Source organism: Saccopteryx bilineata, chromosome 5 (genome assembly GCF_036850765.1).
Source record: "Saccopteryx bilineata isolate mSacBil1 chromosome 5, mSacBil1_pri_phased_curated, whole genome shotgun sequence".
NCBI lineage: Eukaryota > Metazoa > Chordata > Mammalia > Chiroptera > Emballonuridae > Saccopteryx > Saccopteryx bilineata.
This window is the reverse complement of record NC_089494.1, coordinates 105,269,734-105,294,410: the sequence shown is the minus strand read 5'-3', so window position 1 is coordinate 105,294,410 and position 24,677 is coordinate 105,269,734. Positions and strand designations below refer to the sequence as shown.

General features: G+C 41.4%; 1 protein-coding gene across 2 annotated transcripts in view; it reads right to left on the bottom strand.

Annotated features, from left to right (window-relative positions):
- The window catches only part of ZRANB3 (zinc finger RANBP2-type containing 3), a 249,890-nt gene that overhangs the window by 96,856 nt on the left and 128,357 nt on the right, over positions 1-24,677 (bottom strand). For both annotated transcript variants that reach the window (XM_066279993.1, XM_066279995.1), the window contains 3 exons: positions 22,084-22,262; positions 20,137-20,368; positions 17,866-17,951 (listed from right to left, as the gene is read on the bottom strand). In XM_066279993.1, the coding sequence (XP_066136090.1) occupies positions 17,866-17,951; positions 20,137-20,368; positions 22,084-22,262 (497 nt within the window). The remainder of the gene's footprint in view (positions 1-17,865; positions 17,952-20,136; positions 20,369-22,083; positions 22,263-24,677) is intronic.

Below are 24,677 nucleotides of genomic sequence, written 5' to 3'. Positions count from 1 at the left end.
TTATTGCTGAGTAATATATATTCCATGGATATATCACAACTGTTCGTGCATTCACTAGGTGAAGGACATCTGAATTGCTTCAAGGTATAGGTAACTAGAAATAAAGCTGCTATAAACATTTCCATACAGATTTTTGAGTGAACATGTTTTTATTTATCTTGACTAAATTCCCAAAGTGGGATTGCTTGCTTGTATACTAAGTTTATGTTTAACTTTCTAAAAAAAAAATTGGCATACTGTTTCCCAAAGTTTCTGTACCATTCTGCATTCACACAAGCAATGTTCGTGGGTTCCAACTGTTCAGCACTGCTGCCATCACTTCGTATTATCAGCTTGTGAAAACCTTACCTATTTAATGCATATGTACTGGTATTTCACTGTGGTTTTAATTAGCATTTCTCAAATGACTAATGATATTGGGTATCTTTCTAAGTGCTTATTTGACCTCCACATAACTTCTTAGGTGATATCTCTAACTCAAATTGTTTTGAGAGATTTTTATATATTTTTTATAAACTCCTTTTGTATATTTTAAAATTTATATATTTATACATATGTGTGATTTTATATATTCTTATATCAAATATCTGCTTTACAGAATTTTCTCCTAGTCTGTGGCTTGACCATTCATTCTCTTAACAGTATTTTTGGAAGAAATCTTTTCAATTTGATGAAGTAAAATCACTTTTGTCTTTTATGGTTCATGTTTTCTGTGTCCTATGTAAAAAGGTTTTCATGCCTGACCAGGCGGTAGCACAGTAGATAGAGCGCTGGACTGGGATGCAGAGGACCCAGGTTCGAAACCCCGAGGTCTCCGGTTTGAGCGCAGGCTCATCAGCTTGAGCACTGGGTCGCTGGCTTGAGCGTGGAATAATAGACATGACCCCATAGTCACTGGCTTGAAACCCAAGGTTGCTGGCTTGAGCCTAAGGTCAATGGCTTGAGCAAGGGGTCACTCGCTTTGCTGCAGCCTCCCAGTCAAGGCACCTATAAGAAAGCAATCAATGAACAACTAAGCAGACTAAGGAGTTGCAATAAAGAATTGATGCTTCTTATCTCTCTCCCTTCCTGTCTGTCTGTCCATATGTGTCCCTCTCTGTCTCTGTCATAAAAATACAAACAAATAATGAAAATAAAAACGTCTTCCTAAGCAAGGTCACAAAGATTTTCTCCTTTATTTGCTTTAAAAAATTTTATAGTTTTGTATTACAAGCCACATTTAATTAATTAAAAAAATTTAAAATTGTGGTAAATAGACATAACATAAAATTTACCATCTTCACCTTTTTTTGTGTGTGTGTGACAGAGACAGAGAAGGAGATAGAGAGTGGGACAGACAGGAAGGGAGAGATGAGAAGTATCAATTCTTCATTGCGACACCTTAGTTCAGGGGTCCCCAAACTTTTTACACAGGGGGCCAGTTCACCGTCCCTCAGACCATTGGAGGGCCGGACTATAAAAAAAACTATGAACAAATTCCTATGCACACTGCACATATCTTATTTTAAAGTAAAAAAACAAAACGGGAAGAAATACAATATTTAAAATAATGAACAAGTAAATTTAAATCAACAAACTGACCAGTATTTCAATGGGAACTATGCTCCTCCACTGACCACCAATGAAAGAGGTGCCCCTTCCGGAAGTGCGGCGGGGGCCAGATAAATGGCCTCAGGGGGCCGCATGTGGCCCGCGGGGCCGTAGTTTGGGGACCCCTGCCTTAGTTGTTCCTTGATTGTTTTCTCATATGTGCCTTGATGGGGGGTGGGCTGTTGCCGACTTTGGGCTCTAGCCAGCGGCCATGGGGTCATGTCTATGATCCCATACTCAAGCTGGTGAGCCTGCGCTCAAACCGTATGAACCCGCACTTGAGCTGGCGACCTCGGGTTTCGAACCTGGGTCCTCTGCGTCCCAGTCCGATGTTCTATCCACTGTGCTACTTCCTGGTCAGGCCCATCTTAACTATTTTTAAGTGTACATTTCAGTAGTATTAAATGCATTCATAATGTTGAATGACCATCACCACCATTCATCTCCATAACTCTTGTTATCTTTTAAAGTGAAATGCCATACCCATTAAACAATAATTCCTCATTGCTCCCTACCCCCAGTCCTGGCAACCACCACTGTACTTTCTGTCTATGATTTTGAATACTCTATGTACCTCATATAAATGGAACTATACAGTATTTGTCTTTGGAAACTGGCTCATTGCGTTTAGCATAGTATCCTCGAGGTACATACATGCTGCAGCACATGTCAGAATTTACTTCCTCTTTAAGGCTGAATAATACTCCATTGTGTGTATAAACCAAACTTTGCTTATCTATTCATCCATTTTGACGAACACCTAGGTTGCTTCCACATTTTAGCTATTGTGATTAATGCTGTTATGAACATGGTTATAAAAAATATATATATATATCTTTAAGTCTCTCCTTTAATCCCCCCCCCCCTTTCTTTTACAAAGACAGAGAAAGAGTCAAAGAGAGGGACAGATAAGGACAGACAGACAGGAAGGGAGATGAGAAGCATCAATTCTTCATTGTAGCACTTTAGTTGTTCATTGATTGCTTTCTCATATGTGCCTTGGGGGGGGGGGCTACAGCAGACCGAGTGACCCCTTGCTCAAGCCAGGTCATGTTTATGATCGCGCGCTCAAGCCAGCAACCCCGCACTCAAGCTGGTGAGCCCAGGCTCAAGCCAGCAACCCGCACTCAAGCTGGCGACCTTGGGGTTTTGAACCTGGGTCCTCTGAATCCCAGTCCAATGCTCTATTCACTGCGTCACCACTTGGTCAGGCACTATCAGTAAATTAGTATAAATAAAGGAAATAACAATTTAAAAAGACAATGTTAAAGCATAGGACAAAGTGATGCTATGTGAAATTAGCAGATGAAGCATTACAATCAAGCTCTTTTAAAACTATGTAAAAATTATTAGACTTTAGACAAGGTAGAAATAAAGAATAAATGAAAACAACTTACTTGTTAATATAGTTAGGTTATAGTATTTTTCCTTTCCACTTATATTGTCATAGAGTGACAAGTTTATTGTTTTATTGTCAAAATACATACATTTTATAAGTTCTTACTCATAAAAGCTAAAATCTATTCCCCTATTAAGTTTCACTACTTTCTGAATAGTTTTGCCCTCTGAGGCCACAAAGACAAAAGTCTCATTCCTTCAAAATGACAGATCTTTAAATGTTTAAAGACCTCTTCCTCTAGTCTTCTCTTTTTCAAATTCCTACAGGCTTCATGAGATCAGGCACTCCATCTTACTCATCGTTCTGTTGCCGGCAGCTCTGAAATAATGTCCTAAATATAGTAGGCAATCAATAATATTAGGCATTTGTAGAGCTGAATATGAAATCCCCTCATTATTCTGACCATCATTTCTCAGATATGTTTTCATTTGTTAACTTGTTTCTTAAAATAGGACTTTTGGGTTCCCTCTCAAATCCTTGTATTCTTGTCTCCAATGACCTTCTAAAATTTACTCTAACCATTCATTTCACTCCCATGGCTATAAATGGTCCTGAAAAACAGCTTTCCCTGAAAATTCAAACTACCCCCATCATTCTAGCCTACCTGCTTATTTATTCCCACTATGTCTTTACTATCTTCGTTAGGATCTTCCAGTTAAGTGACTGCACAACTTTTGCTATATCCACAATCTCCTTCCTGTTTTCACAATCTTCAATGGCTCCAAATATAAGCATTGTCCACGCCTGTACTTAGGCTGCTGGGTGCTGCTGGGGAAATCATGCCTTAGAAAAGCCTGGTTCCTAGAAGGCTAAAACTATTCATCTCAAATGGTTACTTGGCACTACCACCAATTCTAACACACTAGTCTGGTTATCTCATTCTCCTATTAGGCAAAATTTCTTCCTTTTTTTTTCTTATTAAGTGAGAAGAAGAGAGGCAGAGACAGATTCCCACATGCGCCCGGACCGGGATTCACCCAGCAAAACCCCTACCAGGCGATGCTCTGCCCATCTGGGCTGCTGCTCTGTTGCTTGGCAACTGAGCTATTTTAGCACCTGAGATAAGGCCATGGAGTCATCCTCATCACCAGGGAGAACTTTGCTCAAACCATTTGAGCCGAGGCTGTGGGAGTAGAAGTGTGAGAGAGAGAGAGATGGAGGGGAGAGGGGAGAGGGGTGGAAAAGCAGAAGGTTGCTTCTGTGTGCCCTGACTGGGAATCCAACCCAGGACTTGCACACGCTGGGCTGATGCTCTACCTCTGAGCCAACTGACCATGGCCCAAAATTTCAAACCATGCCAACATTCATCAAACTTCTTTTTTAAAAACTTTCATCAAACTTTCAACCCTCCACTTTTCCACTTCTCTGAACACATGACTGTCCTTCCCATTTCACAGAGGAAATAAAAATCATCATGTGCAAACTCCCTTAACTTCCCACCACCTCAGAAACTATATTCTCAATAATATCATGCGGCCATAAAAAGGATGAAGTTGTTTATGTATACAAAATAAGGACAAATAAGGAAAGTACAAACCATTTATGTTTATAATATACCACCATTTATGTAAAAATATAAATTTCTCTGAAAATGCACACAATTTCTATGGAAAAATTAAAAACTATATATAGAAAATAAAGTAGAGCACTGTCCTGGTGTGTGGATGGCTTGGGTTCAATTCCTGGTCAGGGCACAAAGGAGAAGCGATCATCTGCTTTTCCACCCCTCCCATCCCCCTTCTCTCTTTCTCTCTCTCTCTCTCTCACTCACTCTTTCTCTCTCATCCCCTCCCACAGCCATGACTCAACTGGTTCAAGTATATCAGCCCCCAGCACTGAGGATAGCTCTATGGAGCCTCTGCTCTGACACTAAAAACAGCTCAGTTGCGAGCATGGCCCCAGGTGGGCAGAGTATTGGCCTCAGATGGAGGTTGCCAGGTAGATCCCAGTCAGGGCACATGCGGAAGTCTGTCTCCCTATCACCGCTCCTCTCACTTGGAAAAAAGAAGAAAAAGAAAAGAAAAAAACTACATATTGTTGCCTAAAAGTAGGGAAACTGAGATGAAAGCGAAAATTTTCAAAGTATATACCATGTTTCCCCATGTATAAGATGTACTTTTTTTTTTAAATTTGAGGTCTAAAAACTAGGTGCGTCTTATACAGTGATTGCAGGTTTTTACTTGCATTTCCTGCCTTTTTTACATGGATAAGGACTTGTATGAATTTTATGATGAATAAAACTTGAGTTCAATAAATCTATGTAATACATTTTTTTTCAAATTTCGGGCCCCAATATTAAGGTGCGTCTTATACATGAGGAAACACAGTACTGTGCACTATCAATTTAGAATTCTGAACCATGTGAAAATAGTATCCAAAAAGTCTCCAAACAAAATTAGGAGATGTAATCATGCACATTCTTTTCATGCTTTAAAATCACAGTGAATGGGCTGGATGGGGGGTAAACTGGGAGTCATTATTTAATGGGCACAGAGTTTCAGTTTGGGATAATGAAAGTTCTGGAGATGGTGGTGATGGATGCACTACAATGGGAATGCAAATAATGAAACAGCCTGACCTGTGGTGGCGCAGTGGATAAAGCGTCGACCTGGAAATGCTGAGGTCGCTGGTTCGAGACCCTGGGCTTGCCTGGTCAAGGCACATATGGGAGTTGATGCTTCCAGCTCCTCCCCCCTTCTCCCTCTCTGTCTCTCTCTCTCTCTCCCTCTCTCTCTCCTCTCTAAAAATGAATAAATAAAATAAAAAAAAACAAACAAATAATGAAACAGAACTCGACATTTAAAAATAGTTAAAATTATAAATTTTCTTCTGTATATTTTATTACAATAAAACCCCCACAATACTGATAACTAAAACACAAAACAAAACTCTCCAATGTTTCTTACTGCTATTATGATAAAGAACAAGACTCTGACCAAGTCTCCACTAGCTCAAGAATATTCAGCTGAACTAGACTTCTTTCAGTTCCTCAAAGACACAGCAGTCTCTTACTTTAGGTCTTAGCATCCAGATTTCTCTTCCTGGAATGCAAACAAAGACCTATCACTCATGGCAGGGGTCCCCAAACCAGGGCCGCATGCGGCCCCCTGAGGCCATTTATCCGGCCCCCACCACACTTCCAGAAGGGGCACCTCTTTCATTGGTGGTCGGTGAGAGGAGCACAAGGTGTGGCGGCGCCGCAAAGCATGGCGGCGGCACTTATGTACAGTACTACTTCCAGTGACGCGGAACGCACACGTCACGGCTCCGGAAGCGAGTCATATCACTTGTTACGGCTAGCAGTGACAAATATGGAACCGGACATTGACCATCTCATTAGCCAAAAGCAGGCCCATAGTTCCCATTGAAATTCTGGTTAGTTTGTTGATTTAAATTTATTTGTTCTTTATTTTAAATATTGTATTTGTTCCTGTTTTGTTTTTTTACTTTAAAATAAGATATGCACACTGCACATAGGGATTTGTTCATAGTTTTTTTTATAGTCCAGCCCTCTGACAGTCTGAGGGACAGTGAACTGGCCCCCTGTGTAAAAAGTTTGGGGACCCCTGAGTCTCATGGGATGCTTTCTTCTGTCCTCTTGTAAAGCCAGTAGCCGTGGCCACCATCACAGTCGCCTGGCCCATGTAGGTTCGCATTAGATTTGGACAGACGGTAAAGAAACTGCGGAGCCAAAAACTGGTGGGCCATTTTCCTTTATTCTAGACTTGCACTTGGCAAGCGAGTAAAAACACACAGTGAGAAAACTCTTCCCTTTTCATTCAGGGCTTCCAAATCCACTGACTCATCCGAGTTTTCCTAGAATCAAAGGTTTCTATCTCACCAGTCTTACTCACTTCTGTTACCTACCTTCTTCTCCTACGTAAACTGGCTTCTCCTTCACCTTCACCATTCCACCATTTTAGCTGCCCCCTCCACATGGCCTCCCTGCCCTGCTACACCTTGGGCTCTTCCTCTCTATAAGAACGTGGTCAGGCCTGAACTATGGTGGCGCAGTGGATAAAGCGTCAACCTGGAAATGCTGAGGTCGCCGGTTCGAAACCCTGGGCTTGCCTGGTCAAGGCACATATGGGAGTTGATGCTTCCAGCTCCTCCCTCCCTTCTCTCTCTGTCTCTCTCCTCTCTCTCTCCTTTCTAAAATGAATAATAAAAAAAAAAGAACGTGGTCAATCTCCTCAAAATGGCCTCCTAGCTCCTCTTTTTAAAACTTTTTGGTGGGACAACCTCCTCCTCTAACACACATTAGCAAAACAAAGCCCCTTCCCAAGCAAGAAGGGCAATTAGCTGTATCACATGAGGGCAGCGGCCATCTTTAACAATAAGAGTGAGAAAAAAATAACCTATCTGCCTGACACCTCTGTTATTTGATTAATTCACTCTGCTGAACTCTGCGATAGCATCCTTACTTCCCTTTTATGATGCTCATCACAATGGTTAATTATTTAGTTAGTTGAATTAGAAACTCAGTGATGGCTGGGATCACATGAGTCTTGTTCCCTAATACATACTTGATGTCTACCATATGGCATGGCATATAACAAGTACCTTACTAAATGTTTTTTGAATGAATAGATTAAGAATTAAATCATACTTTGGATGTATGTATTTCTAATCAATGAATGGAGCACTTACTCTGTATGTTTCCTTGACTAATGTGCCCTAATATTACTTTATTTTTATCAGTTATGACAGCTGACTTCCATTTAGGGTAGGGTTATTCAAAACAGGAAATATTTTTGAATTGAATCACTGATAATATGTGGGAGTTTCTCAAATCACTTCTGCACAAAGCAGACACTCTAGGCATAAATGCAGAATTTGTCCTATTAATTTTTATCTAATTATTTTTCAAACTGATCTCTGCCATATAGTATACTAACTATTTCTGTAAGATTTGAACCATTAGCAAATGGAATAGACCTGACCTCTTTTTAGCCATGGATGGGAATTAAATACGACAGTTCTGAGGACAAAGTACCGTGCAATTTCTTAAGAGACCTTCTTTTAATGTCTTGAAGCTGACAATAACCTATTAACACTTTTGGTGAAAGGCTATAAATATATTCAATATGTATTACTACCCAGAATTCCTCTCTCATAAAAATTTAGACAACTATTTCTCTGATGAGGTGGAACCAGCAAAAAATAACAGTAATAAAGGAAGTTGAGAAAATTTGATAAATCACTATAAAGATATTCTGGGATATTCTTAACCTTTAAGCATGACATCAGGGAGGGCAAATAGTTCTTCCCATAGCTTGGCTTTTGATAACAAGATGCTTGGCTGGAATACCTATGTGAACTTTTTTTTAATATATATATATATATATATATTTATTTATTTATTTATTATTATTTATGTAGTGAAAGAATGAATTAATTTTTTTAGCAAGAGAGCAAGACAAACAGGGACACCACACAGGAAGGGAGAGAGATGAAAAGCATCAACTCATAGTTGTAGCACCTTACTGTGGTAAGGTGTTCCCTTCCTAGCCTGCTGGGAACTACCAGTGTTGCGTGGAAAAAACCTACTCAAGACGCAAACTTATGTCAAGAGGGAGAGAGAGGGAGACCTGCCAAGGGAGGCAAAGAGAGACCTCCTGACTCTCCTTCTCCCTTAGCTTTCATTGATCAGAAGCAAAACAGAGGTAACAGGATTACAAGGGAGGGAGATCACGTGATAAGGGGAAGAATGATTAATGGCCATGATTAATGGTCGATTTGCTGGCATGGAGAAAGGGCTAAATTAATCAGAACATTCTTTTTCTTTTGCTAATTAACAAGCACAAAGGAAGGGGCAATCCAGAACCTCTAGACTAATTTTCTAAATCCCATTCACATGCATTCCTTTGTATCTGTGCAAAGGTCACCCACTCACACTTTCTTGGTGTTTGCATCCAAGAGACATTCACTCAGGGCTTTTAACTAAAGTTCCCCAACCCAAGGCAGAGGGTTCAAGGTTAAAAGGGTGATTCCCTACACTTTAGTTGTTCATTGATTGCTTTCGCATACTTGCCTTGGCTGGGGGTTAGAGGGGACTTCAGCTGAGCCAGTGACCCCTTGCTCATGCCAGGGGCCTTTGGGTTCAAGCCAGTGACCATGGGTCATGAAAGTCTGAATTTTTAATAGCAACTTTGTGCTAGGTCACCTTAATAAATTCCTGTTTGTTTTGAACAGTTTTTAGCTGATGCTCTCAGATCTTCCAAATGAATAATATCAGTGGCAAATAGTGATAATTTTGCCTTTTTCTAATATTTACCTCTTTTTTTTTGAGTAACTGAACTCAATTAATGCCTCCAGAATAAAGGTAAACTGTGGTGACAGTGAACATTCTTGCCTTGATTTCACTATTTCATGTGATGGTGGTTGTATGTATAACGATTTAAAAGTACCACTTATTTCATTTCCACTGTGCATCATGCGGAGAATATTAAAATTTTAATCGCGGGCCACATAAACATATTTCGCGGGCTGAATCCAGCCTGCGGGCTGTATTTTGGCCATGCCTACCCTTGACTGTTGCATGATGTGGGGTGGTACACTCTCATGAGGAATCCCATTATGCCTCAGATAACTGACTTTATATCAGAGACTTCTTTGTTTGTATATTGGATTAAAGATTTTGATTTTGTAAAGCCAGTATCCACGGCCACCATCATAGCCTCCTGGCCCATGCAGGTTCGCATTGGATTCGGCAGACGGTAATGAAACAACTGAGCTGTTGGGCAGATAAAATATTTTATGCTCACTTTGTTAAAGATGGTGCTGCCCACGTGGAAGCCATCACCCAGGTGATATTAATGTGTGTTGGGGGCGGGCTGTGGGCAGGCAGGATCCTTGTAGCCTGAGGCTTGGTTTTAGGACTAAGCCTTTCCCACCCTTTTTGCTGTGGGGTGGTATAATCCCATCATGCCTCAGATAAGTGACTTTGTATTAGAGACTTCCCTATTTTGTATATTGGATTAAAGGTCTGGATTTCTACACTATAAAGTGGGTCAGAACGGGAGCTTGCGCTCTCTTTGGTTCCTGAGATTATCATTAGAGCAGAGAGCAGAGAGTAGAGCAGAGAAAGGCCACGTGGAGGAGGCCAGGAGAAGCAGCCAAGATGGTGGAGTGTTGAGTGAGAAGCCAGTTTGTGCAGGGAGAAGGAAGGAGATGGGGAACAGAGGTGAATAAAAGGCTGGTGAGCTAGAAACTTTTGATTCTAGGAAACTCGGATAGGTCAGTAGCTTTGTGAGCACTGAATGTGAGTGGGTTTTGGAGCCCAGTGTGTGTGGTTTTACTTGCCTGCCAGGTGCAAGCTAGGATTAAAGATGATGGCCCACCAGTTCGTGGCTCTGTTGTTTCATTACCTCTGTCCGGATCCAATGAGAACATGAATGGGCCAGGCGGCTGAGATGGTGGCTGTGGCTACTGGCTTTACAGGAGCCAAGAACTGATGGGCCATTAGCTTTAATCCTAGCTTGTACCTGGTGGGCAAGTAAAAACATACACTGGGCTCCAAAACCCACTCATTCAGTACTCACAAAGCTACTGACTTATCCAAGTTTCCTAGAATCAAAGGTTTCTAGCTCACTAGCCTTATTCACCTCTGTTCCCCATCTCCTTCCTTCTCCCTGCACAAACTGGCTTTTCACTCAGCACTCCACCATCTTGGTTGCTTCTCCTGGCCTCCTCCACATGGCCTTTCTCTGCTCTCCTCTAATGCTAATCTCAGGAACCAAGAGCAAGCTCCTGGTCTGCCCCACTTTATAGTGTAGAAATCAAAACCTTTAATCCAATATACAAACAAGGAAGTCTCTGATACAAAGTCACTTATCTGAGGCATAATGGGATTCCTCATGAGAGTGCACCACCCCACATCAAAAAGGATGGGAAAGGATTAGTCCTAAAACCAAGCCCCAGGCTACAAGGATTCTGCCTGCCCACAGCCTGCCCCCAACACACATTAATACAATCACGCCCATCCCAAGCAATCACCTGGGTGACGGACTTCCATGTGGGCAGTGCCATCTTTAACAAAGTGAGCATAATATATTTTATCTGCCCAACAGATTTCTACACTATAAAATGGGGCAGAGGAGCCCATGCTGGAGGAGAGCAGAGAAAGGCCACGTGGAGGAGAAGAAAGGCAGCCAAGATGGCAGAGTGCTGAAGGAGAAGTCAGTTAGTACAGAGTTTGTACAGAGAGAAGGAGATGGGGAACAGAGGTGAAAAAGGCTGGTGAGCTAGAAACCTTTGACTCTAGGAAACTCGGATAAGTCAGTGGCTTCGGGAGCCCTGAATGGAAAGGGAAGTGTTTTCCCACTGTGTGTATTGCCTGTTGGGTATGAGCTAGGATTAAAGCTAATGGCCCACCAGTTCTTGGCTCTGTTGTTTTCATTACTGTCTTTCTGAATCCAATGCAAACCTAGCATAGGCCAGGCAGCTGTGATGGTGGCCACATCTACTGGCCATACAAACACATATCACAAAGAGCTCATTTCTATATTATATAAATAAGAAAAAAGCCCATAAGTTCAGTAGAAAGATAAAGAACATAAACAATTGACAGAAGAAAAAGCACAAATGAGTCTTAATACATCAGGGGTCCCCAAACTTTTTACATAAGGGGCCAGTTCACTGTCCCTCAGACCATTGGAGGGCCGGACTATAAAAAAAACTATGAACAAATCCCTATGCACACTGCACATATCTTATTTTAAAGTAAAAAAACCAAAACGGGAACAAATACAAATACAATATTTAAAATAAAGAACAAGTAAATTTAAATCAACAAACTGACCAGTATTTCAATGGGAACTATGGGCCTGCTTTTGGCTAGTGAGATGGTCAATGTGCTCTTCTCACTGACCACCAATGAAAGAGGTGCCCCTTCCGGAAGTGTGGTGGGGGCCGGATAAATGGCCTCAGGGGGCCGCATGCGGCCCGCGGGCCACAGTTTGGGGACCCCTGTAATATATGTATGAAAAAATACTTGACTGAATTTATTAATGTAAGAAGACAAATGTGTATTAAAACTATTGAGGCAGGGTAGTCAGAAGCTAGGAAAATTCCTAGAGAAGTGGAATAGGCAAACTGAGACAAAATAATTAAACAAGGTCAACAATGTAAGCAATTTGCAGCCAGCTAAAGAATCACAAGGTTTTATCTTTCCTGACCAAGGACACTTAGGATCAAATAGTTTACATATTACAGACAGTCCTGGAACAGACTGGTCTCAGTCCTGGTCCCTCTTCAGTAATGTTCTTTAAAAATGGAACGAAACAAAAAATAATCCTGACCCTTCTTTATGCACATGTTGACGAATCAACATATTGAATGACACCTGGAAAGTTAATGAATATTCTGTTAAGACCCTCGCCTAAGACTTCCCCTAGGATTCCTGCAGGCTAAAGAAAAATAAGAAACCTCAAGACAGAAGACCCAGTGGCACACTGTATCTATAGCACACTGTCTCTATAGCACACTGTCTCTATAGCACACTGTGTCTATAGCACACTGTCTCTATAGCACACTGTATCTATAGCACACTGTCTCTATAGCACACTGTCTCTATAGCACACTGTGTCTATAGCACACTGTGTCTATAGCACACTGTGTCTATAGCACACTGTCTCTATAGCACACTGTGTCTATAGCACACTGTGTCTATAGCACACTGTGTCTATAGCACACTGTCTCTATAGCACACTGTGTCTATAGCACACTGTGTCTATAGCACACTGTGTCTATAGCACACTGTCTCTATAGCACACTGTCTCTATAGCACACTATATCTATAGCACACTGTGTCTATAGCACACTGTGTCTATAGCACACTGTGTCTATAGCACACTGTCTCTATAGCACACTGTGTCTATAGCACACTGTCTCTATAGCACACTGTCTCTATAGCACACTGTCTCTATAGCACACTGTCTGTCTCTATAGCACACTGTGTCTATAGCACACTGTGTCTATAGCACACTGTGTCTATAGCACACTGTCTCTATAGCACACTGTGTCTATAGCACACTGTGTCTATAGCACACTGTCTCTATAGCACACTGTCTGTCTCTATAGCACACTGTCTCTATAGCACACTGTGTCTATAGCACACTGTGTCTATAGCACACTGTGTCTATAGCACAGTGTCTATAGCACACTGTCTCTATAGCACACTGTCTCTATAGCACACTGTGTCTATAGCACACTGTGTCTATAGCACACTGTGTCTATAGCACACTGTGTCTATAGCACACTGTCTCTATAGCACACTGTCTCTATAGCACACTGTATCTATAGCACACTGTCTCTATAGCACACTGTGTCTATAGCACACTGTCTCTATAGCACACTGTCTCTATAGCACACTGTCTCTATAGCACACTGTGTCTATAGCACACTGTCTCTTTTTCTGTTCTCTAAGGGTCAGCATAAGACTTGCATTCAGGGGAGTAGTGAGCAAGGGCAGGCAGCTCATTTCAGGCTTACCGCCTGCCCCTGTCTCCAAGGCCCCTGTTTTCTCTCACTTCCCAGTATGCTAACAACAGCCCCAACTTGGCCCACTTCTTTCCTAGAGGGCCAAAGCAGCAGGCCTAGGCTCTCTCCTGTTGCTTCCTCTAACATAAGTCATTTGTATTTCACTGTCCCCAGCTATAATAAACTTACTCTAAAGATCACCTAGACGCATGCTGTGAAATCTTTCCTACACAACCACAAAGTCAAGAAACCACACAGCACCTGTGGGCTCGAGGAAGACTCGCTTCAGGCCCAGTCCCTGTCTAGTCACATTTCCATCAGATCACATTAGCAAGAATAAAATAATTTATATTAGAACATGTTGGCAAAGTGTTGGGAAAAAGACAATCTTACTGCTGGTGGAAATAACAATTGATATGACCTCTATGGAGCAAAATTTGTAAATAATCTATAAAATATAAAAATGCACATTCTACTTCCACAAATTTATCTTACAGATTTATTCCTCTGTGTCACATGAAATATTAAAATAGCTAATAATTATTGAGTGCTCACTATTTCTCAGTCACTGTTCAAGCCTTTATAAATATAGCTCATATACATCTCATAATAACTCTTGAGCCAGAAATAACTATTCTGTTTTTAGAGCTGAAGAAAGTAACGTATGGGGAGATAAAGTTACTTTTCTAACACAAAACATCTGGTAAGTACTGAATACGAAAATAAAACACAGGTGGTCTACGTCTAGTCCCACATGCTCTTTGCCATAACACTATCTCTCACCACATGCAAGGATCTTCACTGCTGTATTGTATGCAAGAGCTATATACCACAAATAAATGTCTATTGGAAGTAGGCTAGGTTTTAAAAAATGCATCCAAACAGTGAAACACATGTAGCAGTTAAATGGAGTGCCAACTTCTGGTCAAGATGGAGGTGTAGGTAAACATGGTACACACATCCTCCCACAACCACATCAAAATTACAATCACACTACAGAACAACCATCATTCAGAACCACCTGAAATCTGGCTGAATGAAAGTCCCACAAATAGGGAATTGAAGAAGAAGCCGCATCGAGACTAGTAGGAGGGGTGGAGACATGAATGGGCTGGTCCCACACCCACCTGTGGCAGGTGAAAACAGGAAAGGATATCTCAGCCGTATAAGTACCCTCGAAGAGCGAGGGACCCAAGACCCCCATAACAGGCTCCCCATGCCAGGGTTACAGTGCCAGGAAGAGAAGTCTCCACAATTTCTAGATGTAAAAACCAGCAAGGATTAAGGCTGAGGGAAACAGAAGGCTGCTGGAGTCACAGGGAGTTCATCTTGAAAGGCCTGCCCATGGACTTATACTCACTCTGAGCTCTAGCGCTGGGGCTCTAGCGCTGGGGCAGCAGCTTAAAAGGAACAAGAAACATATGGGGAGAAACTGAATTGTCTGGCATCAGATGGAGAGCTAAAGGGGTAGCTTTCTACTAGACAAAAGTGCTAGCAGAGACCATTGTTTCTTTTTTTAACCCTCTCCCAACAAAGACAGCAAACGGGCACAACTAACTTGGTGATTCCACGACACCCTGCACCATTCAACTTGTGAGCCCAGCCAGGCTAATTCCAATGGCTTTTCCATACGCATGGCTTGTCTTGTCCCATGCTTCAGACTTTCATAAAATCTCTAAATTAAGCAGCATCTGGCCTCAGTGAGCCCTGGACCTCTCATTAAATAATCTGAGGTCCAGCACTAGCATCAGCTAGTCTTGGTTCTTAGCTCTGCCTTACCTGGGTACCTCAAAGCCCAGCATAGGTAGCAGCAACCTGCAGATTGCTTTGTAGTTCATGCCAGATGGCTTTGGGGAGAACACAGACAGCGGCTGACCTCGGCCTGTACCTCTAGCGAGGCCCCAAAGCCAGCACACCTGCTGAACAGCTTCATATCACCTTGAAGCACCACCAAACCACTCCCACAAGTGACTTACTCAAGGGGCAGACTCAGCTGGCACCAGAGCCACACTGAAGTAAGTCCTACTCTGTAAGGCGAGACCCTGCAAAATTGACCCTCCACAATCATTGGTGGTCACAGTCAATCCTTACAGTCATTTGGCTTGGGGATAAATCCCTCTCACTAATGTGCCAACAATAATCAAAGCTCGACTACAACAGGAGGGTGTACATAGCTCACGTGGTATGTGTGGAGGGGCGCACCTGGAGTGCCAAGGTTATGTGATTGAGAAGGCTGCACCACTAAAGCCTACAGAACACCTACTATGTAAGGCCACTCCTCCAACCATGGAGGCTACCAAAATGAAGAGAAATGAAACATGTCCCAAAGGAAAGAAAAGAATTCCAGAAAAAGAACAAAAACACATGGAGAAAATCAATCTATTAGATGCAGAGTTCAAAACACTGGTTATAAGGATGCTCAATACACTTAGAGAAAACTTCAACAGCAAAAAAGGGACATAGAAACCATAAAAAATAATGAGTCAGAAATTAAGGATACACACTGACTTATATGAAGAATAACTTACAAAGACTCAACAGTAGAGTATGTGAAGCTTAGAATCAAAACAGTGATTTGGAATGTAGAGAAGTTAAAAACTCCCAATCAAAATAGCAAGAAGAAAAAAAGAATAAAATAAGTAAATAAAGATAGTGTAAGGAGCCTCTGGGAAAACTTCAAGAATACCAATATTCACATCATGGGAGAACAGAAAAAGGAGAGAGAGATGAAGAAATGAAAAACCTATTTGAAACAATGATGACAGAAAACTTCCCTAACCTGGTGAAGGAAACAAACATTCCAGTCCAGGAAGGGCAAAGTCCCAAACAAGATGAACCAAAAGTGGCCCACACCAAGAGATCAAAAGTAAAATGCAAAAGGTTAAAGACAAGCCCCAGCCGGCTGTCTCAGCGGTAGGCCAGGCGAGCGGAAATCCCAGGTTCAATTCCCAGCCAGGGACCACAGGAGAAGTGCCCATCTGCTTCTCCACCCCTCCCCCTCTCCTTCCTCTCTGTCTCTCTCTTTCCCTCCAGCAGCCAAGGCTCCACTGGAGCAAACTTGGCCTGGGCGCTAAGGATGGCTCCATGGCCTCCTTAGGTGCTAGAATGGCTCCAATTGCAGCTGAGCAACGCTCCAGATGGGCCAAGCATCGCCCCCAGGTGGGCATGTCAGGTGGATCCCAGTAGAGCACATGCGGGAGCCTGTTTGTCTCCCTGCTTCTCACTTCCGAAAAATACATAAAGAGAATCATTGTTTAAAGATATTATTTATTGATTTTAGAAAGAGGAGAGAGAGAGAGAGAGAGAGAGAGAGAGAGAGAGAAGAAGTGGGGGAGGAGCAGAAACCGTCAAACCATAGTTGCTTCTCACATGTGCTTTGACCAGGCAAACCTGGAGTTTTGAACCAGCAACCTCAGCATTCCAGGTTGATGCTTTAACTACTGTACCACAAAAAGTCAGGGCCCCCCAAAAAGAATCTCAAAAGTAGCAAAAAAAAAAAGGCAGTTAGTTATCTTCTAGAGAGCTCCCATAAGACTTCAGCTGATTTCTCAACAGAAACTTTGAAGGCGAAAAGGGACTGGCATGTAATATTCCAAGTTATGAAAAGCAAGGACATACAAACCAAGATGACTACACCCAGCTGAGCTACAATTTAGAATTGAAAGACAAAGAGATTTCCAGACAAAAAAAAAAAAAACCCTGATAAAAATATGAATAATAAAATGGCAATAAATACATATTGATCTACAATGGAACCTAAAAGACAAAATAAATGAAGTAGAAAAGATACAGACTCATAGACACAGAGAACATTTTGATGGCTGCCTAATGGGAAGGGGGCTGAGAGAATGTGTGAAAAAGTGAAGAGAATAAGAGCACCAAAGCTCTCTCAGTAACTGGCTGAAAAGATCTCCAATATACATTAGGTGAAGACAGCAAACTGCAGAACAGTGTGTACATCACAGTATTATATATGTGGAAATAAAATAAAAATAGAGTAAAAGTACCATCATATACTCTTTATTTACATAATACAAAGACAATTATATAAGATTTTATTTGAAGAAATTATTCTGGATTTACCACAAGTTTAGAAAACACTGGAACAATGAATGACTAATAAAGCTTAATGTTCACAGTAAATATGTGGCCTGACCAGGCGGTGGCGCAGTGGATAGAGCATCGGACTAGGATGCGGAAGACCCAGGTTCGAGACCTTGAGGTTGCCAGTTTGAGCGAGGGCTCATCTAGTTGAGTCCAACATCGCTGGCTCAAGCAAGGGGTTACTTGGTCTGCTGAAGGCCCGCGGTCAAGGCACATAAAAAAACAAACAAACAAACGAAAACACAGTAAATATGTGAAGATTAAAGCTTATAAAAAATAGTTTGTCATACCTGACATGTGCATTACAGTATCTTTTGGCATAGTGACTCCATGTTCCAAATTTTTGTGGAAAGAGTGCTTCAATCTGCATAAAAAGCTGTAATGATACAAGTGTTCTCAATACGTTGTAATATTTCCAAGTAAACTATTTTTACAATGATAAATCCAGTTAATAAACAGTAAAAAGTATAAAAGGAGATCTACCTCTCCTTCCTCTGGGTCCCTCCTTTCCCTCCATTGCCCCACTCTTGCCATCTTATTCTTCAGGGATAACTGCAATCCTTTTCTTAGATATACATTTATATATTTTCTATGCCTATATAAAGCATAGGTAGTATATATTCTTTTTTTTTTGTATTTTTCTGAAGCTGGAAACTGGGAAAGACAGTCAGACAGACCCCTGCATGCGCCCGACCGGGATCTACCCAGCATGCCCACCAAGGGCGATGCTATGCCCACCAGGGGGTGATGCTCTGCCCCTCCGGGGCATCGCTCTGCCGCGACCAGAGCCACTCTAGCGCCTGGGGCAGAGGTCAAGGAGCCATCCCCAGTGCCCGGGCCATCTTTGCTCCAATGGAGCCTTGGCTGCGGGAGGGGAAGAGAGAGACAGAGAGGAAGGGGGGGGGTGGAGAAGCAAATGGGCGCTTCTCCTATGTGCCCTGGCCAGGAATCAAACCTGGGTCCCCTGCACGCCAGGCCGACACTCTACCGCTGAGTATATATTCTTTTATTCACACGAATAAAACCATATTATACATATAAAACTAGAATTTGTCCCCCAAACCATGCCCGAGACATCATTAAAGTGCATATATATTTATTTTTACTTAGTTTTAAAAGTTATATAAACAGCGCATTACAATAATAAAGCACTGTTTAAAGGCTACAATAGCAAGCTATTGTATAGATTACTTTGAAATGTTTAAACAGTTTCCTATTAATAGATATATAGGCCGTTTCTAGCTTTTATATAAGTACAGAGTACAAATTAATCACCTAATGTGTATTTCATTGTGTATTTCTGTGTAAATATAAATACATGTAGGTATATGTATATATATGATGACAGAAAACTTCCCTAACCTGGTGAAGGAAACAAACATTCCAGTCCAGGAAGGGCAAAGTCCCAAACAAGATGAACCAAAAGTGGCCCACACCAAGAGATCAAAAGTAAAATGCAGAAGGTTAAAGACAAGCCCCAGCCAGCTGTCTCAGTGGTAGGCCAGGCGAGCGGAAATCCCAGGTTCAATTCCCAGCCAGGGCACACAGGAGAAGCGCCCATCTGCTTCTCCACCCCTCCCCCTCTCCTTCCTCTCTGTCTCTCTCTTTCCCTCCAGCAGCCAAGGCTCCACTGGAGCAAACTTGGCCTGGGTGCTGAGGATGACTCCATGGCCTCCACCTTAGGTGCTAGAATGGCTCCAATTGCAGCTGAGCAACGCTCCAGATGGGCCAAGCATCGCCCCCAGGTGGGCATGTCAGGTGGATCCCAGTAGGGTGCATGGGATTTACATTTATCAATCATCTATCCATCTACATTTATCAATCATCTATCCATCTGCCATCTACATTTATATTAGATTATTTTGTAGGATATGTTTTAAAAATAGAAATAGGTTGGTTTAAGGTAAATGCTGTAATAGACATAGCTTCCTTGGGTTACAATGACCTTTACAGACTTGTAAGAGTTTCACTCATTATTTTTTATTCCCAACCCTTTAATCACTCTGTACCCCACCTGCCACTCACAACAGTCAAAGGTAAGTGGGGCACTGCAGAATGCTTATTCCTCCCGTCTAAGTAGACACTCTATTTGGTCTGCATATAAGTTCTCTATCTTCCCAAACATGGATCTTAAAGTGAAAGAGAAATGGAAAGAGCTTATGTAATACAGTATAAAATACATAAAAAATATTTTTATAAAAGATACAAAATTGATTTAACTCCAATCCGAAAGATCCTATCATGTAAAATAGACTGGATAACAATTGTTATTTACAAATGTGGACTAAATATGAAACCCTTATAATAAAGGTAAAAGTTTTTTTAATTTAATATAACACCAAGTACTCACAAGCATGACTGAGGTTCACATGTAAATAGCAGATAAAAAGTCAGAGTAAAAGATATATTTAATCATTAAGAGCTGTCTAGAAATTTCCAAAGTACTCTTCTGGCATTTGAAGTATCTAATTTGAAATTTCACAACATTCTGGGGGGTTTTTGTTTATTAGTTTTTGTATTTTGTTTTGTTTTTAAAAACCAAAGTGTAATGATCTTAATACCTCTTCAGGCCTTCCCAAAGCAGGAGTTCCTGTAAGAAGAATGGCCCGTTTGGCTTTCTGTACTAGCGGCAATAGAATCTTGCTGCGACTTGCACTTCTGGACTTCATGTAGTGTGATTCATCCACTATCACCACGCCGAAGTTCTGATTAGTCAGTGCATGTATCAAAATCTCTGCATCTGTCGTTAAGAGACCGTAACCCAGAACTGTCACCTTGCTGGTCGATATTCTCCTAGAAAAGAAAATCCATGAACTTTAAAAAAAAAAATTTTAGTAATCAACTTATCATAAATACTACAACTATTTGGGGAGAAATACAAAAAAAAAAAAAGAGGTAAATTAAGAGGACATGGTATCACCACTGAAACCTAATTTCTCTTAAGACTTTGCAGTCCTCCAATATGAGTAACCAGAATACAAAATTTAAAATTTGGTTAACCAAATTCAATTTTTTTGTTAAATGGTCTTTGGGGGATTTTGACACCCAGCAAGCTATATTTTATCGGGATAAGAACATTACTTTCTGAGAATATGTGCTTCTATACACCTATATCATAAATGAAGTGGACCCTGAAATTTTAATTAACTATTCTATGAAGTCTTCTGATAAACAGGATAGCCGTGTTTTTGAACCCAGGAGCTACCAGGATTTGAAGCTGAACAATGCTTAGTATTGCAGGGCTGTCCAGTACCCTGCAGCACATTTCACATTCCTGGACTCTCTCACTCAAGGCCAGTGGAATCCCTGTCACAATGACAACAAAAATATCCCCGGTCTTGGGATGATGAAGTGTGTTTCTCATGCTGAGAAACATTGGTCTAGAGCAGGGGTCGGGAACCTATGGCTCATGAGCCAGATGTGGTTCTTTTGATGGCTGCATCTGGCTCGCAGACAAATCTTTAATAAAAAAATAATAATGATAAAAATATAAAACATTCTCATGTATTACAATCCATTCATTTCCTACCGCTCATGTTCATGGTTGTAGGTGGCTGGAGCCAATCACAGCTGTGTTCCGGGACAACACCAAATTTTTATTGGATAATGAGTAACGTACACGGGCGGTTGCATGGCTCTCATGGAATAATATTTTAAAATACGTGGCATACATGGCTCTCTCAGCCAAAAAGGTTCCTGACCCCCGGTCTAGAATGTTGCCTGATATTTATTTATTTATTTATTTACAGAGACAGGGAGAGTTAGAGAGAGGGATAGACAGGGACAGACAGACAGGAACAAAGAGATGAGAAGCATCGATCATTAGTTTTTCGTTGGGCATTGTGACACCTTAGTTGTTCATTGATTGCTTTCTCATATGTGCCTTGACCATGGGCCTTCAGCAGATGAAGTAACCCCTTGTTCGAGCCAGCGACATTGGGTCCAAACTGGTGAGCTTTTGCTCAAACCAGATGAACCCGCGCTCAAGCTGGCGACCTCGGGGTCTCGAACCTGAGTCCTCTGCATCCCAGTCCGACACTTTATCCACTGTGCCACCTCCTGGTCAGGCTGTTGCCTGATATTTAGAACTGTCTCTGTCATTCACCCATCTATAATGTCCATTATTATACTATGATGAAATGATCTGTTTACATATTTGTCCCCCTTTCTACAAGCTTGGTGAGGGCAGGGCAAGTGTCTTATTCATTTTTTATGTACAGTGCTAGGATCCCAATGAGTTTGTAGAATTAAATAGTTAAGTGCATTAAAAATAAAACATGTCACTTTTCGTGTTCTATATCACCAGTGAAAATAAAGGACAGAGCCAGTCTTCTGCAGTTCTCCGCCCTCCAGAACAGAGGAGGGGCTCTTAAAGGGCCAGTGCCAACACAGTAAGGCAGCTGCACTTTCAGCCCTGGGTCAATAGACTTAATGCTGTATAGAGACTGATTTGCTATATAACAATGTTTGGTGCTTTTTTCCCATAAATATTAAACAGTTGTTCTTACCTAACATCAGTTTTGTTCTGAATAACATTGATTTCTTCTGGACCCAGCTCTGGGATCCATTTCTCTATTTCTTCTGTCCAAGGGTACCTCAGAGACGAAGGGACCACTATTAAAAGAGGCCATTCCTCCTTATAAAAGTAAGCGATGGCAATTGCCTGGATGGTCTTTCCTAGACCCATCTAAATTAAAAATAAATAGATAAATAAATATAAAAGCTAAAATATTTTGAAAGAAAATGTCAAATATTTTATTTAAGAGTATGATTAAAACAATTTTCCACCCTGGCCAGCTGGCTTAGTAGTACAGCATTAGCCTGACATGTGGGCATCACAGGTTCAATTCCAGGTCAGGGCACACAGAAGAAGTGCCCATCTGCTTCTCCACCCCTCCCCCTCTCTCTTCTCTCTTTCTCACTCTCTTTTCCTCCACTCCTGCAGCCAAGGATCAATTGGAGTGAGTTGGCCCTGGGCGCTGAGGATGGCTCCATGGCCTCCGCCACAGGCACTAAAATATGGCTCAGGTTGCAACAGAGCAAGGGCCCCAGATGGGCAGAGCATCGCCCTCTGGTGGGCATGCCGGGTGAATCCTGGTTGGGCAGCATGCAGGAGTCTGTCTTTGCCTCCCCTCCTCTCACGAAAAAATAAAATAAATAATAATAATAATAATAATTTTCCAATGCAAAGTCAATTGGATTCCACAATTAAATGGTCAATATTATGAAGACCCTTAAAATTCATTAGAAAAATTATCTTATTTTCAAACCACTTGTGATTGGATTTAGAGACAAAATGACCCCCACTTTAAAGTATGATGAGACAAACTCAAACAAAACATGATTCCAAATTAGAAAATAAAGGAATATTAGTGTAATTTCATGTTCCCATTAAGGAAAGAAATGATATATAGCATAGGACAGCTAAGATTTATATAAAATTTGTAAATAGAAAAATAATTGTCTGGCACTATTTTTTCTCTAAAAACAAACTTAAAATATTTATTGATTGACTTTCAGAGAGAGGGGGAGGGAGAGATAGACAGAAAAATCTACCTATTTCTGTATGTGCCCTGACTGGGGGTGGAACCTGCAACCTTTTTCACACTGAAAAAACGCTCCAACCACCAAGGTATCCAGCAAGGCCCCCAGAAACAAACTTTTAAAACTTGTAGTTAGACTTCAGTATTTTGCAAAGAATTTTAAATAGTATAACATTCAATTATAAAATAATATATTTAGATTGCAAGAAAAAAAGCAATAATATATGTCAAGTAATTTAGGTAGAAAGAAATAATACACTCAATAGGTGGTTCAAAGCTCTGGACTCTAACTGCAATAGAATTTGTTAAAGTGGAACCATCAATGTTTCATCACAATTAAGGCTAAATCACCCATTAAGAACCAAAGGCTTAGCCCTGGCCGGTTGGCTCAGCGGTAGAGTGTCGGCCTAGTGTGCGGAGGACCCGGGTTCGATTCCGGCCAGGGCACATAGGAGAAGCGCCCATTTGCTTCTCCACCCCTCCGCCGCGCCTTCCTCTCTGTCTCTCTCTTCCCCTCCCGCAGCCAAGGCTCCATTGGAGCAAAGATGGCCCGGGCACTGGGGATGGCTCTGTGGCCTCTGCCCCAGGCACTAGAGTGGCTCTGGTCGCAACATGGCGACACCCAGGAGGGTCGCAACATGGCAACGCCCAGGATGGGCAAAGCATCGCCCCCTGGTGGGCAGAGCGTCGCCCCTGGTGGGCGTGCCGGGTGGATCCCGGTCAGGCGCATGCGGGAGTCTGTCTGACTGTCTCTCCCTGTTTCCAGCTTCAGAAAAATGCAAAAAAAAAAAAAAAAAAAAAAAAAAAAAAGAACCAAAGGCTTACCCTGGTGGGATAGCTCAGTTGATTAAAGCATCATCCTGATACACAGAGGTTGCAGTTCGATTCTGTTAGGGCATATACAGAAACAGACTGATGTTTCTGTCTCTCTCTCCCTTTACCCTCTCTCTCTAGAATCAATACTACTACTACTAATAAAAAGAACCAAAGCTCTGACTCTACAACAGTACAACTATCTAGGTAACTACATCACAATAATTAAATAGAATACATGAACTTCAAGGGTACATTTCATCAATGTTTTTTTTTTTTGTTTTTTTTTTAATTTTTTCATTTTATTTATTCATTTTAGAGAGGAGACAGAGAGGGACAGAGAGAGACAGAGAGAGAGGAGAGAGGAGCTGGAAGCATCAACTCCCATATGTGCCTTGACTAGGCAAGCCCAGGGTTTCGAACCAGCGACCTCAGCATTTCCAGGTCGATGCTTTATCCACTGCGCTACCACAGGTCAGGCTCATCAATGTTTTTAAAATCATTTAGGAGAATAGTATCAGGTATTCTTAATGTCTTATTCTATACAATTATTAAGAGTAATTAAGTAACAATGATCCTAATCAACATAAATAATTTCAGTTTCAATTTTTTATGTTGTGATTGCTTTTATATACCAACTATATACAGAAGATGACTATTTTATTAACCAATGTCACCCTAATACATTCAATAAATAATTTTTAAAAAGACCAAAGAGGCTACACTTTGGGTATGTGCTGTCACTT